Genomic DNA, 17,433 nt, shown 5'->3' with positions numbered 1-17,433 from the left:
CAATAAAATAAATACTAAATACTGTACCTTCTAAACATAGATGCAATGGAGCTAAATGCCAGCACAGCCTAAAAAACGCCCTTTGTTAGCCAGAGTAAAGAGTCTGCCTTTCCTGTTGGATGCTGCGGGAGGGGAAAATAATTCTCAAAGCTATAAAAAGACTCTCCAAAAGATGCAGTTGGGAGAAGTGGGAGGAGGCACAGATGAAGTGTAGATTTAGAATGTTGAAAAATTATTATTTTATCCAAATCAGCTGGATGGTTAGTTCTTTTAGACTATTATTGCCACCAGAACCTCAGCCCTGCTCTAAATCAACTCAGCATTTCATCAAGAAGCCTATTCTTTGCTTTAAGAGACCAAGAGGGCACAATTATGGGTTTCTTTTCCCCCTTGCATAATAAAATTGGGAGATTATCATCAAGTTTCTATTCAGATTTTAGGAAGGCTTTTTTATTTTATTTTTAAAACCCATCTTTGTCTGTAAAAGCTCCCCGTTCAGGCCAGCATGTGGCAATGATTACTGCTGTAAAGGCTTCGATGGAGATGTGCTCTATTTCATTCTCAATGAGGGTTGATGGCATTTTGAGAGGCTCAGAATATCCTTTGATTACTGTGTAAAACAGGCTGGGGAAGATGGCAGTGCAGCCTGCACATAGGAGGGGGCTGCTGCTCCTCCCAGGATCGCTCATCAAGTTTCTTTTGTGCCTTTTTTTTATTTTTTTTTTTTTTTTTTTTTTTTGTCTTCCATGTCACAATCAAAAATCATGGGTGTGTTGTGGTTTTGGTCCTGTTCTCCATCCTTTCCCTGTTTTGGGATTTGAAGCTGGAGGTTTGTACAGAAAAGGAGATGCTGCTGGTCCTGTGTTTTGGAGCAGGAGCAGTGCTGACTTCTCTGTCCCTCAGGGAATTGTTAGGACAGGTGGGAAATGGTACCACATCCCTTTCAAATTGTGGGGAATTGGCTCAGTGTTAAAAGGTGCCATTTGCTGTAAAGTGTCTTGGGGAGTGTATTAAAAAGGAGAGTGACAGAAAGCTAGCTGTGGGTGACAGGAAGGATGGGGGAGTCGAGGAGATTGAAAGGAAAAGACAGGCAATGCCTGCAGTCTCTCTTGCTGCTCTGCCCTCTGACACTCAGGTGCATTAACACAAAGTAAAAGGTGAAGGGAATCCTTGTGTCTCCATTCCTGTGCCATGCTTAGATCAAAGTGCATTTTGTGCCAGCTGAAATCTGCTTGCCAGCCTCTCTGAAGGCAGGAAGGATGCAGGTTTCTGAAGTCCAGAGAAAAGGTGGGTTTCCAAGCCTTTGGTGCCATACAGCTGGAGAATGCTTTTCTTTCCAGCCCAGGTATCAGGCTCAAAGAGATGAGGCTACAGAAAAGCGTTTCACCCACCTTTTCCTGTCAGGGTAGCTGGATACAGAGTTTTGTGCCCAGATTGTGCATCTCTTAAGAGATTACTTTCATTGGCAGTGTAGTCATCTTTGGCTTCTCTACTTGAAGGGTTAGACTGAAAATAAATTGTTTATATCTGGTATTTTCCAGTAACAGCACAGGAAATACTTTGTGCTGTGTATAGGTATGTTTCCCATACCATTATGCCAAGACTTTGTTTTAGATAAATGCCATTTACTGTTCACAGTCCAGACTAAATTACTCCTAGAAGGCAGTTTGAGTATCCCTACCATATGGACTGCTCTAAAAGAGTTAGCAAGTATGAAAATACACAGTTGTTATGAGATAAAATTATGCAAGAGAAAATGGTGATGACTTATCTGAAGCTAAGAAGTTGGTCAGTGCTGACCTGAACCCAGGGGGCCACTGAAACATCCACACTGACTTTGGACAGGTTCAGGGATGTCTTCAATCCACCATTCTGCCAGGACATGGGCTGGCATATCCAGCTGACACAGGAAAATCCATGGGAGCTGAGTTAGAGCTCTGTCCTGTCCTCTGGCAAACACCAACCAGAAAAAGCTTAGAGGCAGAAAAATACTTAATCTTTTTTCTTCTATTTATTTATTTTTTTCCCCTTGCTGATCTAAGCTGGATGTTTTGTGTCTCGGCTGTAGAAGGAGCAGTTGTTGGAGACAGGAGCAAGCACTTGATTCAGATTGATGTTTATATTGTTTCTATACTTGTAATCAACATTTAAGTTAAAACATGTGACACATTCTGAGAAAAGGTACTGCTGGAAAAGGGGCTGGAATCATTTCCCATAAAGATTCCCTGATTCCCAACTTTATGGCCAAGGAATGCCAGACTTGTGTCAGGTGCTGTGAGCTGTAGGGGTGGGTATGCTTGAACCTTAACAGCCCAGGCAGGTGTCTAATCCTTTCTTTTTATATAGGACCCTTCTCTGAGCAGGGGCTGGGATCAGAAACCCCTAGAGGTCTGCAAAACCTTCTAGCAATTACTATAAAAACAGCATTCCATTTCTATTTAACATCACCCAGTGATCTTGTGGTGTGTGTATTTTCCTCTGATTTTCATCTCAGAAATGTTTGCTGTCTGGAGCAGGGCAGAGTAATCTGCAAATTCTCTGGAAGCAGCACTGCAGCCAAGCAGAGGTGGCTGCTCTGCTGGAATGGTCTTTCCTATTTGAATTTCAGTTTGGATCAGCTGTAAATACCAGGCTGCTCCCTTGGAATGTAGCTGGAGTTTGCTCGGGGGCTGGTGGGATGCTGCACTGTGTGCTCTGCCTGCAGCCCCACCAGACCATCCCAAAGCATTATCCAGATCCATTCCCATAAATCAGCCACCCTTCCTGGAGAGCTGCTGAAATTTTGGTGCTCACAGCAAGGTCTCATGTATCACAATGCCTTGGTTTGGTGACTGGAGCTGGGCACTCCCTTGGTTTGAAATGAGGTGAAGAGTTTCCAAGGGAAGGAGGAGAGTGAGTTGTTTCTGGGAGCACACAGGACTGATGAACGGTACAAAGAGGTGTTGATCAAAGCAGGTGAGCACTGGGTTGCCTGAGGCATGGAGCACAGGATTCCCCTGAACAGGACTGGGGAGCAGCATCCCAGTGAGAAGGCTGGAGTGTTTTACTCCTGTGTTTGGTACTTTTTGTGTAGGAGAGCAGAAGGAGAGGAGGAAGGAGCTGGGTTTTATGCACTTTGGGCAGTATCAGAGTGGCTTCAAACATGTGTGTACATTCATGCTGGAAAATGCATGCCTTTAGCAGAGAAAAATCTTTCAGTCCTGTGAGTTTAGCTGGCTGCTTAAGAGCAAGAAACAACAATGATTGTGCAACCCTATCAACATTTGTGGGTGGCCAAGAAAACCAGCTCTGCAGTGGAAGGGAGCTGGACCCAATAAGGCTTTGATTTCATTACAGTTTAAGATGCAGCCAAAAAATATTATGTCCCTGCTATAAAGGAGGAGATATTTACCTTTAGGAGATTTCAGAGGCAAGGAATTGGAAAATGAAATTAATGAATAGAAAGCAATAACACAAGCCAATATTCACAGAAATGTTATTTACCACTCCTTGATCAGGGCTCATTTTATACAAACATTGGCTGATATAACAGCTGATGTGTCACTGGTATTTCATACCAGAGGGCCCTGGAAAAAGGCCTGAGGAGACATTTTCTTGGGTTTTATTCTTTCTCTGCTCTGTCATGTTTTTGGCTAAAATTCAATCATGTGGTGTACAGGATGAAATCTTGGGCGTTTCTGAGGAGGGCTGCTTGTGGGCAGTTAAAAAAGTGAGGCTCCTTCTGAAGTGTGATGAGTTCCCCTGTCGATGGATGTGTGCACTCCACAGCTAATGGATATAACACACATTACACCATCAAAAGGGAGCCACTATACATTTATTTATTATTTTTTTTTAGTTACAAGCTGAGCTTTCTTAGGTAGGCTTATGCAGTGAGGTCTTTGAGCAACCAGCCACTAAGGTCTCTGTCTATCTCAAAAAGACATAGATGATAATTCTGGTGAGTCTTTTAGGATCAGAAATCCAAAATACTAGAGCTTTTCAGTAAAGAAAAACCCGCTGTTTTTTTCAAGGTAGTATTTTAAATGCAAAAACAACAACTCCTCCCCTGCCAAAAATCAACAAAGTAAATTGGATTTCACATACAGAACAAGCTATTTACATTTCACCTGGTAAAATCCAAATGTATTTTCTTCTCACAGTGTGATTCATGTCCTGACCAATAAGAGTTGTCTGAGGGTAATCTTGGAACCCTGCAAAATTATGACCTCACATTGCAATTGCCAGTCCATTTAGGGACACTTAAACAATTGTATTAAATTTTCAAGCCAACTAAATGGCACCACAAAAAAAAAAAAGCTTTTTGCTTTGCCTCCTGTTTTAATGGAGCAGTGGCCACAGGATATCAGCTCATGGGGAAAAACAGCAAAGAAGTAAAAAAATGTGCAGGCAGCAGTGTTGGGGAAGAGCCACGTGCAAGGTTCTGCAGTAAGGGCTGTTGCAAGACAGATGTGTTTAGTGCAGCACTAAAGGGGAGGCATGAAAAAACACAATTACAGTGATCTTAGCTGGCAGGCCACTGACTGGAGAGGCTCTTGTCAGCAAAAATAGCAACAAACACATCAATGGCAGTCCATTGTCCCCTGACATCCTGGGACAGGGCTGTGCTAAGAGGGCCTGTTGCTGGGTTGTTATAGTTGCAGAGTATGGATTTAAATATTATCCTCACTGCCAAGAGGACCTAAAGATAGGATGGCAGGTTTAGCCTTTTGTGCTGAGGATGGAGCACAGCTCACAGACACAATAATGTGGCCATCCAAGTATTTTTTTAAGCTGCTGATCTTCTAAACTTTTACTGGCAGAGGGATATAGCCCTGTGTGCAGAAGTCAAGCCTATCAGTAAAAGACACTTTTCTATGTTGTCATCAAGACATCACTGAAAGAAGTGAACTGAAAGGACTTCAAAGACAGCTCTGCCCTTTTTCATCCAGAATCAGTGAACCAACCTTGGAAGTTCCCTGTATGGAAACAGGGAGATATAAATGAAAGGGGTGCGATGCATCCCAGTGTGGCTTTTGTGGACGTCTTTCATAACTTCCACTGAAGGCCTTCAAATAAAGATCCACTCTTATATGACCTCCTTATTAAAATTACCTTGAGTTTCATTTCCAGGTTGAGAAAAAAGCAACAGTGCAGTGTCTCAGAGCCATCAGTAGGGCTTTAAAGTAGCATCTGCCAGGCTCAGGAGATTTTTTTATCCATTTGTCTAACACATTCTGCATTGTAGCCTGTCATTGCCCATGTGTCATTACAAGTAGACTGTAAATCTGGAGGGGTTTGGGGGTAATCACAGCAGCTCCAGTTTTCAAGGTGTTCCCTGATTCAACAGACCTTCCCAATTGTCCAAAATAATCCTCTTGCACAAGCAACTTGCAAAGTCTGTATTCAGTGCTGCTGGTGTCTGTTCCCTTTTCAAAAGTAACATCTGGTGAAGTGTCTTATGTTCCATCTTCTTTTATGGCCTTCCCTCGCCGTGAGCCCAGGCGGGATCAGTGGCTCTGTCTAACACTGGTGAGACACAGCTTGTTGTTGGGGGTGGGGCATTTGCCCTGACTGAATTTGAATTTTGGCTCAGGTTAGGAAATCTGACTGATGTGCGTGTTTCAATTAGCTCACACAGCTCATGTGACTTGTTTCATTCATGTGGCTTCCTATTATGTATCCATCACCCATTTTTCTTTCTATTAGAGTGAAATTGGACACAGCCCTCCTGCCTACACCCCTATGTCAGGAGTAAGTATTTCACATTCAGCCTTCATCCTTTAGGCTTTCCTCCTTTCTTCACTACATTTTTTTTCTTTTTCAAACTCCTTTTTCTTTCATAAATGACCCAAAAGCCAACAGCTAATGAAGTGTATAAATAAGGAAACAAACAGTTAAGATGTCCAGACTCAGCCTAGATTTGTGTGCAAACTCTAGGGATCCACACCCAAAACTCTGACAACTTTTCTTGAAAAAGCATTTAGGTAAAAGCCTTGGATGAATCTGTACATATTTCCTTCCTATCTATAGCTCAGGATGTTGAAAGTCCTTTGCATGCCCGTGCTGGCAAGCAAAATGGTAGGTTTTGTTGAACCATTGAATTTAGGTGCCAACACAAACCCAGGTCACCAGCCTGAAATGCACTTCCTGACAGAATTGCACATGGTGTGGGTGACCCCATGATTCTCACCACAGGACACACTAAAAGTATCACCCCAGGAATAAACAGAGATGATTATCCCCCCTCAGGAGGAGATTTCCCAAACATGAGGATTAAAGGGCTTTAATCAGAAATCAGGGGAGGTTCCCAGAGTAACAAAAGAAACACCACCTTCCCCTCTTGCAGCTGTGTGTGTCCAGCCTCCACATGCCCAGTAGGAAACAAGTTTTCCTGCCCATTTCCATCCCCACAGCACACCACTGTGCAGACGGATGTTCCATGGGTCCACACCAAAGCCTGGAGGCACATGATGGGCAGGGCAGGCACAGGAGGCACAGGCATGGCTTGCTGCTGAAGCTTCTCCCCTTGGGAACCTCCTTTCCCGCTGAGCTGTGCTCTCTTTCTGCCTACAGAACCAGTTTGTGTACCGGGATGGTGGCTACGCTGCCGAGGTGCCGATGCCATACAGGGCTCCAGGCTGCATCATTCCAGAGGCCCCAGCCGCTCAAGGGGCCACAGCAGAGATCTTTGAAGACACTTGCTGCAATGGCACGATGCAGAAACAGGTGGCAACCCTGGCAAAGGAGGACAGCAGCACCCAGAGGTACAGCGCCGACCCCACCGTCTTCATTCCCGAGCGGGTCGTGCGGGGAGAGCTGGATGAGGATGGGTACATGACACCGATGCGAGACAAACCTAAAACAGGTAAAATATTGGCTTTCCACAGAGGCTCCTGCTCTAGCCTGGCTGGATTTATTCTCTTTGTACATCAGCAGCTTTTCATCAAAACTGGCTTTATTTAGTTACCCATCAAGGTTGAAGCATTCTGACTAGATTAATATTCCTTTACGCGGGGATTTGGTTTTCTCTCCTTAATTTTCTACTTTGAAATGCTCAAATGTGCCAGTATGTCAAAATTGGTAAGTCCCCCTTTTACTTTTTTTTTCGAGAAATAACAAGAGGAATGAAAAAAAGCCAAGCCCCCTTCTTACCCAAACACAAATCTTCAGTTATTTCCAAGGAAGGGATCTATCTTCAGCCAGGCATAGTCCTAACTTTGCTTTGTTTATTGATCTTCTTATTCTTGGCACTTTGCTTGGTAAATGTCATGTTGAACCTACCACAGAACTGATACACACAGCTGGCATTTGATACCCAAGAGAAGTCTAGGATTGAAAGAACAAGATGTGCTTTAAAGAGAGCATCATTGCAAGGGGAAGATCGCCTAAATCTGTGCCAGCTCAGCACGCTGCACTTCCCAGTTTGCCCTCATTCATTTCTTCCTCTTTAAATAATGATAGCAGTCATTTAGATGTAAGGGGACGTGTCATTATTAATTTGCTTCCAAATCTTTGCATTAGCTCTAAAGAAATTAATAAATGCAGTGTAAATGACAAATCACTACTATGTTTGCTAAGAATTTGGAAGCCACTTTGTCTTTCATGATAGAGGAATGGAGGGAGCCCTGGGGCTTGACCCACAGCAGCTGCAGTTGTGGGATTCTCCCTTTTAGTAGTGATTTCCTCTCAGTGTGAGCCCACACGTTTGCACCCATACAGGTGTGCCCTGGGAGCCCTCAGAGCTCTGCAGGAGCCACCTGAGCCCTCGGGGATGTGGCAGTGGCAGCTCAGGAGAAAGCAGCTCCTTCCTGAGCCCCTGGGCACAGACACAGGGTTGTCACAGTCTGGCCACACAGCTGCGGGGTTCAAATCAAAGCACTGCAAAATGGGAAAAAATGTCCCCACTCTTCAGCTCATATCCAGTGACAGTTCCAAGGTGTTCACTGGGACTCGAACTTTTGCCTTTAATAGTTTTGGCCCCATTCTGGATGAAAGCAGATGATCCCTTGCAGCAGGACTCTCTGGGGAGGTGTGTGCAGAGCCCTTGAGCAGCGCCCTGCCTCTGGAAATGGGGTGTTAATCCACAGCAAGTGATCTGAGGCAACTCTAACCTGCTCCAAGTCCTGTTCTGCAGCTGATCTAAGGCTCTCTTGTTCCTTTTCCAGGGCTCATTTGTATAACTTTTTTCCCATAATGCTTGGACAAAAGCCCTTTATCCTTCAGGGATGGAAGGTTTTTAATCAGGAAAATTGCTCTGTTAGAAATGAAACAGCTTAAAAGTCAGCTCTGGGGGATAGGCTTTGTGCAGAGAGGCTTAAGTGAGATTCCTGTAGAGTTTTCTGGATGGAAGGAGTACAGAGCAGAGGGTTTGCTAATAGGTCCGAGGTGGCAGAGGCAGAAGTCAGTGGGTGTGTTTGGGTCTGTAGATCACACCGTGTGAGGAGGGAGAGCAGGGGAGCTACATGGGCTATGGCTCAGCAAGAGCTGTAGTTTAGCTGGCCAGTGTGTTTGATCAGTCAGTCTTCAGAGGTATCTGTTTTAACCCATATTGTCTGTTTAGCTTTTAAATACTTCATTTTTCACTGGTGTGTGTTCAGCACAGCTGGCTCCTGATCCCATCTGCAGCTCTTGGAATGGCTGAGGTGGAGGGTGCTCTAGTCCAAGGGCTGCTTCTGGTCACAGATGCTACATGGATGGATTACTACCGCTCTTGGCTGACGCATTTTTCATCTTTCTTTAGATTACCTAAACCCAGTGGAAGAGAACCCCTTTGTTTCCCGACGAAAGAACGGAGATCTCCAAGCTGTGGACAACCCAGAGTACCACAACGCTCCCAACGGGCAGCCCAAAGCAGAGGATGAGTACGTGAACGAGCCCTTGTACCTCAACACCTTCGCCAACACCTTGGAAAACGCCGAGTACCTGAAGAACAATTTGCCAGAGAAAGCCAAGAAGGCCTTTGACAACCCAGACTACTGGAACCACAGCCTGCCCCCACGGAGCACCCTCCAGCACCCGGACTACCTGCAAGAGTACAGCACAAAATACTTTTACAAACAGAATGGACGGATCCGGCCCATAGTGGCAGAGAATCCTGAATACCTCTCCGAGTTCTCCCTGAAGCCTGGCACTGTGCTGCCCCCGCCGCCCTACAGACACCGGAATACCGTGGTGTAGTGGCTGTGCTCTCACTGAAGTGGAAAGGCAACCCCTTCTAGCTGCCTCACTCGTGCTCTCTCGCTCCCCCTTCCTCCCTGCCCTTGCCCGTCTTTCTTCCCTCCCTCCCTCCCTCTCTTTCTCCCATGAGCTTCCTCTTCTTGCCAGTTCACTCATTTTTGATATTTCTAAGTGAAAGGATGTCTTGGAGTTGGTTGCAGATTGGGTTGGGCACCTGGAAGGAAGGAAGGAAAGAGACTGAAAGAAGGATTTTTGTACGACCTGGCCTTTCCCACTTTCAGCAGACGCCCAGAGGAGCCAGGTGGTACCAGGAGAGGCCAGTGGCAGTGCTGCTGTGGAGCTCGTTCTCAGTGATTCAACCAGACACTGTAGGGAAAGCCACAGGAAGGCTGATTCTTTCAGCAGGAACTGATGAGAGTCTGTACAGCATTCCTGGAAATCTCCATGCAATTTCCATCAGGGTGAAAAATGGACAATTTTTATATCCCGTGTGATAGCGTAGTAATTGAGATTGAGAATCCAATTTCTTTCTCTAACACTTTCTATCCCAGCAACTGAAAATGGCTAACATAGCTTTTCAAAAACATTCAGATCTTCATTGTGGCTTTCCAAGAAATGATAATGTGACTCCCACATACTAAACCCTTATTCTGAGCCACACCATGATTTTGTGCCAATTCCCAGCCACAGAGACTCCTACTCAGAACTGGTACCTGACACGACCATTTTTGTATGTGTGCCAACAGAACAAACACTTTAAACACAAAATACCTTTCAGAAGAGAGCAACAAAACCACACCTCCAATATGTTCCTTTTGAAGCTAAAAAACAGGCCAAGAAATGAAGATTTGTATGCCAAAAGCTTTGCTTTCCTGTTTTTTACCTGTTGACTGTAAACACTTCAAAAGATTGTCACTAATTCTTCCCTCTTTTTCTTCTTCATGGTCATGAAGGGAGCTGGGGATGCTGTCAGGCAACACTGAGGACACGACAAAGAACTGAAGAGTTTGATGTTCTGTGGGGTGGGGTGGGAAGGGTCCTTTAAACTGGAAGACAGACACTGGACTGGAAAAAATGCACATAGTGGTTCACTGGAAAGTTAGTTTGCACTTAACCTCTGATTTTATTTGAACTGTTTTCTGGATTTTGAATGAAGCAATATGGAAGTGACCAGCAAAATACAAAATAATAATTTTAAATTTAAAAAGAAATATAAATTATTTGTAAAGGATGACTGTGGAAATGCCAAAATGAAGCAAATCAAGTCTTTGGAACAATGTCTGCCACTTCTGAGAGGCCAATGCAGTGACTGCTTCAGAGAATACAGTGGTGGAGCAGCCAGCTCTTCCTGCTGCTTTATGAAGGACAGCAGAGCAAACCCTGAAAGGATCAGGGAAGGCAAATGTCCTGCTCTGGCTTGCAGTACGGTACAGAATACCATTTTTCTAAAAGGAGGATTACTCTGGCACAGAAGACAGTGTATATGAGGTTTGAGAAGTCAAAATGTGCATGATTTGCAGAGCTTTCTGTCGAAAATGTAAATAAGTATGAGTCAGTCTCCTTGCACTTAGTTCTGCTTTTATCAACCTCAGTTTTTAGGTAGACACCCCCTGACCTGCTCCTCTTTGGAAATCTCCTTCAAACCAGAGTTCTGGACGTTTTTAGTGATCTGGGGCAGATGGAGCTGGGAAAGGAGGCATAAGGGCCGGAGACACCAAGGCTTGCTCCTGGCACACCAAGACCGTGTGTGTGAGAGCGTTTGTGAGCCTACTTCCCACCACACGTCTTAAGGAACTATTAGGTACCTTTGGAGATCTACCTGTCTCTATCCATCAAGGTTTTTAAAGGGAAGAAACAATACCTGGTGGATGGCAGCCTTGGGTGATGCAACAGTATTTCAGTTTCTGCACTTCAGCTCTGCTAGGGCTGAGATCTTTGGGATGACCTAACCTGGCAACAAAACCAGCAGCTGGAATGGCATCACCCTCCTCTAAATTCCTGCCATTCCAACAGCTTGCCACCTTTAATCTTAGGGAAACAGAGGAAGGGAGTAAGAAACAAGCAATAGTTATCTGAAGCCTGGTGGCTGAGGCTTGACAAAGGTGTGAAGAGATGTTAAAGCTGGGTTTGTTGTTGCCCTTGTAGATGGAGAACAAACTGTGTGTGATCACAAGTGAGCTTTTTGTGCACCAGCTGTGTCCAGGCCAGCTACAGCCAGGTGTTCACCAAGTACATAGCTGAGGGTTCTGAAAGCAGCAAGAACAGGTACAGATCTTTGAGCTGTTGAAAGGAGATCTTGGGTCAACTGGTACCAAGGTGGTTTGTGGTGATACAACCAAAAGGCCAGCAAACCACTGTCATGGATACAATCCTGCACTCAGGGGCCTCCTCTGGTGCCTCTGGTAGCTCCTCACCATCTTGGAGAGACAGGGGCACCCACTGGGCAGGGGCTGGGCACAGAGGCTGCCCTGAGGCCCTGGGTGGCTGCTCCAGGGGAGGTTTGCTGCCCACAGCAGCGCTCACAGGGTGTCACCTGTGCACAGACAAGGTCTGCCAGGCTGACACGATGCTGCCTGGGGGCAGAGACCAGCACAGGAATGTGGGTGTCCTGTTTCAGCACAGCAGCTGCCTGCAGTTCCATAGGTAGGTGGAGAAAGGTTGATTTGTCCCTGAGCAAGAACACAGAGTAACTCCTAATGGAGAATAAATATAAAATAAAACGCTGGCGCAGCTGACATGTTTGAATTCAGAGATGAGCTCGGAGGCTGCTGGGGCAGAGCCAGGCACTGGCTGGGGATGGAGCTGCTCACACAAGGTGAGGCCTGTTTGTTCCTCTGGTAATGCAGTAGTGCTCATGTTAGACACAAGCCCATGGAGTAATCCAAATGTAAATACTGGTGGGGTTTAACAGTCTAACATTTTTTTTCTTACAAGGCTTGAATTATTTATTAATTTTATTTGTTGGCTATGGGTGTGCTATAATGTATTAAGTAGCATGGAAATGCAGAAGTTCCTGCAAGTGGGGCAGCAGGAAAGCTGGAACAGGAGCTTGGGCTCTGCCTGGCAGCCAGCATGAGCCATGCAGAGCCATGCTAGTGGGGTCTGGGAGAGCAGAGGACAGGCAGAGGCTTAATGAACACAGTGATTCGGGATGAGGGAGAACTCTGCACACTGCAGCTTCACAATTCAATATTTTTTATGATTTTCTGAGCTGCTGGTTTGAGTTGCAGTTGCCAAAACTGGCCCATGGGTGCTGTGCCGTGCCAGTCACTGCCCCTTGCCCAACAGATGTTCACACATCTGTTCACACAGGGCCTGTGTTGGAGATCTTGCCTCACCTGAGGCTGCTGGTGAACCAACCCCGAGGGCAGCAGTTACCTGAACCCTGCCCCTTTCCTCTGGAAGAGAACTTAGCTGGCAGGTTTTGCCTCTTAACAGGGAGTTTAATCACAGCTAAAGAAAACAAGAAAGGGAAACTGAGAGCAGAACTGTTTGGCTGCTTTAATCTGATCACAGAAACACCTGCCCATCCCTAACTCGTGTCTTTGCCTTACTGGGTATTGCTGCTGGCTTGCTGAAAGAACCTGGGCAAGTGCACATGGCAAAATTACAGCAAGCACTCGACTGGGATTCATATGGCATGAAAGAGGAGGGTCAAGATCTTTAGTGCATAATGGCAGGTTTGGGGGAAAAGCACGTATATCCACACACAAACTGCATTTTGTCAGCACAAAGCAGCAAGTGAGCATATCAACAGAAGTATTTCGGGTGTGATTCACTCTCCAGTGCTACTGAAGTATCTGTACACAGCACACTTAGGTTTTGTGGGTTTTGGAGTGCAGTCTCCTGTTTGTAAATGTTCTCCTTCCCCCTGTCATGGCCTGGGAGACCAACAGTGACCAGCTTTTCAAGAGCACATTTTTGCTCGAGCGTGGATCAGCCATTGTCCAAGGCACAAAGCAACGTGCCAAAGGAAAGAGAACAGCTTATTTTTTCCTGATCTCTTTCAGTGTTACTTATCCTAGCTTATTACTAGTTTTTACTTACCTGAGGGTTACTGCAAGCAGATGCTGGGGCCGATTGACTCACTGTAACATAACTGTCTGGAACCAACTACTTTTACATTTACTTCTTCAGATCTTTTCAGATTTTTCTTTTTCTGTGAAACAGCCAGGAGGGATTTTTACATGGCCCTTAGCTCAGATGTAGCAGAATATTTACAACGACATTTCAAACAGGTCGTCTCTCTCAGGTAGCAAGAGATGGAAATAAATCTGCAGTAGGAGCCACCATGTATATCTGTTTCAGATATACTGAAATCCTTTCCTGTATACAAAGAAATGCTGTATTACCCCTGGATGTAACATTTACTTGGTAGAAAAAGTGCTTCTTGACTGGAAGATTCATATGCAGTGATCTGACACCTGTTTCCACTAAAGATCTCACCCTCAGCCACCACCAATCCCAGCCCAAAAGGAAGGAAGGTGGCAGCTCTGGAAGAGCAGCTCAGCCACGAATGACTCTGTGGATCCAGTCTTTCCATATCTTTAGGTAGAGCTGGGCAGCACAGGGGAGAAGAATGAGTTGTGAGGTGAGTAAGCCTAGAAATACAGCTTGATTTTGGGGATGGAAAATCAGATATTAAAGAAAAAAACCTTTTTTTTTGTCTATTAGACATGTCTGCGTAGGTGTTGCACATCATGGTGGCAGCCAACAGAATGATGGGATAGTTTGAGCTCCTTTATTCCATCTGGGAGATGAGGAGACTGGCACACGGCAGAATCAGGCTTTTGGTCACTTTTTTGGTCATTTTTGGTAATTCCCCAGGATAGCTGCAGGCATCCCCTGGGCTGTGCTTCCCTGGCAGCCCAGGAACCCTGGGCAGGCACGTCCTTACCGAAGGAGCAGCACCCACAGAGACACACAGGGACGCTCCCACTCCAGCGTGCAGGAGGAGGAGGAGGAAGGAATGGGAGCACCAGAGGTGCTCATGAGTCAGGGTTGGCTGCTCCCCTCACCCTGCACAGCTGGTGTCTCGGGGCCCCCACCCTGGTTCCCCAAGTGCATTTCAGAGCTATGGCACTCCAAGAGGTGTTTACGTGCTTGGAAGGATGTTTGGCTTGAGGGTGACTGGTGAAACTGAGCCTTTAGAATAATGGGAGCCAGGCCTGCAGTTTTCAGTCTTTTAGAGGACACCTCAGAGGGGACAATGTCACCTCAATTTCCCTTTGGCAAGGCTTTTTCAAAAGCTGGTGGCACATGAAGTCTCTGCACCTGCTCATTTCCAGCTGCTGCTTGCTATAGTCTCACTCTTGGGAATCTCCAACCTCTGATGCTGACAAAACAGCTTGTCTGTGGTTATGTAAAAATCTTGGATTTGGGTTCAGATTGTTTTCCAGAAAGCCAGGTCTGGGTGGGGTAGGGTGACTGGCTGTGTGTGCAGAATTCCCTCTTTTTTATTTTCTACCTGTTGCTAAGCATTTTGTTATAAAGGTGGAAAAGGTCACTGTTACAAACGGGGTTTTCAGGCTGGAAACAAATACAGCCATGCAGTTAGAAGCACCACTCTAAGATGTCAAAAAATCATGTCTCCAGGTTAGTTTTAATGTGATTTTAGCACAATTTTATTTTACCACTGTGTGGAACAGTGGTTTGTTCCGATGGTAGGCTCCTTGCTCCTGAGGAAATCACCGGCAGGTGAGGCTGTTGGCGCTGCTGCCGCAGGGATCTCCCTGTAAGTCTGATTGTCCAGAGCACTTTTTAGGGAACTTTGTGGGTGTTCAGGTCTGACTGATGGTGGTGGGACTCAGTGGGGCTTGAGCTGCAGCCAGTCTCATCTCCTAGCCAGAGCCAGAGGGACACCTGAAGCCCAGGGCATCCTCCAGCTGGGGTCTGTGGCAGCAATACAGGAAAAGGTGTGAGGGGGGAAGCCCAAGGACATCCCAATAGGAAAGAAGAGGTGTCAAAGCTGGCTTTCTTTTTTCCTTCTCTATGATTTAATTTTAGAAGTGAGCTTTGTGGACCTTGGCAGAGAGAGGTTTTTAGGGGAGTTTCGTAAGGCGTTAGGCAGTGTGAGTAGTTATATCCCAGTTCCTCTCCCCTCACCAATAAAAAAGCCATGAAATCACGCTCCAGTGCTGTTGTGGATGAACCCTCTGGGGTAAAGGTGCACCCTGCCCAGCACCCTCAGGCTGCTGGCTCAGGTGTGACCAGGGCCACACGGAGCCATGGGCTGCCACGCAGCGCCGTTTGCCAGCAGCTTGGCCCCCAGCCCCACCCTTGAGCTCTCCTAGGGGGGAAACACTGTATTGTCCGTAGTACTCTGAAGACTAAACCCTTTTGGGATAACCACAGTAGGGAACTGTGAGTGGTATTTTCTAAGTGTAGATATGTATGCCGTTCTTTCGAGGTAAGGTACTCTGACATATGTAGCATAAACTGGTCCTGCTGTTAAATGGGTCGATTATTAACTGAGCAGCTGTGTAGGGGGTAGCTAACTTTGAATGCATGAAATCACTGTTCCCCTGGACATGGGATGGGAGCTAGGCACTGGCTGCTTGTGGGGGTACTTATGGTGGGGTAATGCAAGAGGAAAATGCAGGTGGATGAGAAAACTGGTAATTTTTTATAGTGTTTTAAAGATGGAAATTGGTACCCATTCTATACATTACTCACAATGGTTTTTAATCCCTTCTTTTGCCCAGTTTTTGCTGCTTCCCCAATATTGTAAGCTGGAATTGCTAAATAGGTGTCAGCCCTTGTATAGGGAAGGGAAACTGAGGGGAAAAAGAAGTCTCTTTCTAAGAACAGAGATAGCCAAATTGTATTTCCTGATCTGGTGGTCTTGAACCACTGATTTTTCAGATGAGGCTCAGATTCAGGCCTGGGGTATGACATTACTGTCCCCTTGGAATCACAGACCCCCACCTGGCAGGTGACACTGGGATAGCACCGAGCTCCCGGTGACTCCTGATCACGGAACCAGCAGCACAGATGGGGTGGCCTGGGTTTCTGTCAATCCTCAGCGTTCTGAAAGAGCCACAACATAAAACAACAATACTTCTGCCTTATGAAGTACCTTTAGAAGAAGAGAAGTGTCAGCATGTTGGGGAAGACACTCATTTCTTGCGAAGCGATGCATTCAGAGTTAGCTGCCTTTCTGAAACAAAAATAAAAAGAAATTCAATACCTACTGTATGTTACTTTGAAAATGTGAATAGTATTTTTATAGCTTGTTAAAGACACAGCTAGTTGCATTTGTAAATAAGGATAATGTTGCTTTTATTTTCCTTGTGGACACCATTGTTTGGAACATAATTGTCCTTAGGGTTGATTTGTATATAGGTAATTTGCTTGTGATTTCAGCCGCTCCTCCTTCCCTTTCCTTTCTCTTCCTTCCCACCCTCTGGTTTTGGTTAGAAGTACCATTTTCAGCATTCTGTGTGATTCCGTGTTTTAGCACTGTTGTGGTGTGTTCAGACTTTCTGCACTTGCTTACACAGTAGGGTATGCCAATCGTGTGTGGCGTAATGTTACTTTAACCTTTCGTTTCTCATATTTTAGCTGTTGAGAATTATACACTGTTAAAATACTTACTGACCTGGGTTAATATTAGGTACATATTTTAGCATAATTTCCCTTCTTTTCACGGTTTCTCGGGGTTTTCCTTTTTTTTTTTTTTTTTTTTTTCCTTTCCCTTCCCTTTTGTCTTGTTTGGAAGCTGGGAAGAAACCTGTGGATCTTCTCTTTGTGTGGTTCTATTCCCCACTCCCGTGTGCAGCCCGGAGTTTCTCCTCATGGTCCTTGGGGTAGAGCTTTATCTGTTTGTTAAGGCAAATGTAGACTGCGACCCACCTTGCATCAACCCACGCTCATCCCAGCTGAACAATTTGAAAACTGTTCTGCCTTTTTGTTACATGAATCTGTCAGAAATATATTTTTAATTTAATATAAATGAAATTCAATAAAATACGAAACAAAGTCTCTGCGCGCACGCGGAATCTCTTGGGAGGCGGCTGGAGAGCTGCCACGGAGCCCCCTGTGCCCATGGGAAGCCCTGGCACAGCCCTGAGCTGGGGTGGCCACACACACAGAACCCCACACACTCCCCATACATCACACAGAACCCCACACTCTCCCCACACACACACAGAACCCCACACATCACACACAGAACCCCACACATCACACACACAGAACCCCACACACACTCCCCACACACACAGAACCCCACACATCACACACACACAGAACCCCACACATCACACATACTCC

General features: G+C 45.7%; 1 protein-coding gene across 2 annotated transcripts in view; it reads left to right on the top strand.

Moving 5' to 3' along the window:
• The window catches only part of ERBB4 (erb-b2 receptor tyrosine kinase 4), a 559,751-nt gene extending 542,617 nt beyond the window's left edge, over positions 1-17,134 (top strand). For both annotated transcript variants that reach the window (XM_058839468.1, XM_058839469.1), the window contains exons 26-27: positions 6,556-6,847; positions 8,723-17,134. In XM_058839468.1, the coding sequence (XP_058695451.1) occupies positions 6,556-6,847; positions 8,723-9,159 (729 nt within the window). In that variant the 3' untranslated portion in view covers positions 9,160-17,134. The remainder of the gene's footprint in view (positions 1-6,555; positions 6,848-8,722) is intronic.
• Positions 17,135-17,433: the final 299 nt, after the last annotated feature.

Source organism: Poecile atricapillus, chromosome 5 (assembly GCF_030490865.1).
Source record: "Poecile atricapillus isolate bPoeAtr1 chromosome 5, bPoeAtr1.hap1, whole genome shotgun sequence".
In the NCBI taxonomy this organism is placed as follows: domain Eukaryota; kingdom Metazoa; phylum Chordata; class Aves; order Passeriformes; family Paridae; genus Poecile; species Poecile atricapillus.
This window is presented reverse-complemented; position numbering and strand designations above follow the sequence as displayed.